We start from the raw sequence: 1,042 nt of genomic DNA on the forward strand, positions 1-1,042 counted from the left end.
CTGGTGTGATGCCACTTTCCTGCTGTAATTTGTTATTGTTCTTCTTGACAGCCAAACTCGACTTGATCTCCAAAACGGACAGGATGGGCAAAAGACTCATGTGGATCTACAAGCAGCTCTGAAGGGTTGGTTTGGTGGACTATCTCAACTCAATCTTGGATATTCCAAACAAGCCGGTGGATGAGCAGAGGTGTACCAGTATGCCCCGGAGGAAGGGCCAAAATGAATTTGAGGAAGGAGCGGATTGAGGCAATTGTCACCCCGCCTGATCAGGGCCCGTTTCTGATGACCCCCTGTACAATTGAGATGAACGAGAACAAGGAGGAAGCTGTCACCAATCTACTCTGTTCCCGGTACTCTACCTCCTCCACGCGCCAAAGGAACATGGCTGTCATCCAGCCAAACCCTACCAATTAACACGTCCGTGGATGTGCTCATGAGAGCCTACCAGAGCCAAATTGATGTTTTTCTCTAAGACTAAGTCAAGGGAATGCAAACGCAGGAAATCCAAAAAGGACAAGTGAGCTGCCAAAGCCAAATCAATGATCTGGGACTCAGATACGGGAGCCAACTCCCCTGCAGATGACCTTAGACACGTGCTGCAAGGGTGCAGTCTACCTTTCCCATCTGTATGGGATCCATGTAGTGTCAATGCAGGCCTGGATGGCGGATCTTCTGGAGGGGGAGGCCTACTTGGGCCGGCTTCAGCAGACTTCAAGAAGAAGACCAACAGCCTGGTTGGCTGGCTGGTCAGGGCCCCCCAACTGGTTCCCACTGGGATTGCAGGCGTGAGCATTGAAAAGGACTAGCCTCTGGGGAGAGCATTTATCATGTAATCTTATTCAATATAGAGCATTTGGGCTCCATTTGATTTACAGTTGCGGCAATTTTCCACCCCAATGTGCATGCTTGCAGCCTAATTAGCGGGATTTTCACCTGTTTTTGCTGTTTCACACCAGTGTGTAATGCCACAATCAGTGAGGAGAGTGTTTATTATGGAAGCTATTCAATGGAGAACATTTGGGCACCATTTGATCTACAG

The 1,042-nt window shown here is 49.0% G+C and overlaps 1 protein-coding gene across 1 annotated transcript; it reads left to right on the forward strand.

The window, feature by feature from the left end:
- Window positions 1-222: 222 nt before the first annotated feature.
- PtA15_12A200 (uncharacterized protein) lies at window positions 223-417 on the forward strand (the record flags this gene model as incomplete). The annotated part of the gene is made up of 1 exon (XM_053161787.1): window positions 223-417. One exon carries the CDS (start codon window positions 223-225, stop codon window positions 415-417), a length of 195 nt encoding a protein of 64 aa, XP_053025769.1.
- Window positions 418-1,042: the final 625 nt, after the last annotated feature.

This window comes from Puccinia triticina, chromosome 12A (genome assembly GCF_026914185.1).
Source record: "Puccinia triticina chromosome 12A, complete sequence".
Taxonomy (NCBI): Eukaryota; Fungi; Basidiomycota; class Pucciniomycetes; order Pucciniales; family Pucciniaceae; genus Puccinia; species Puccinia triticina.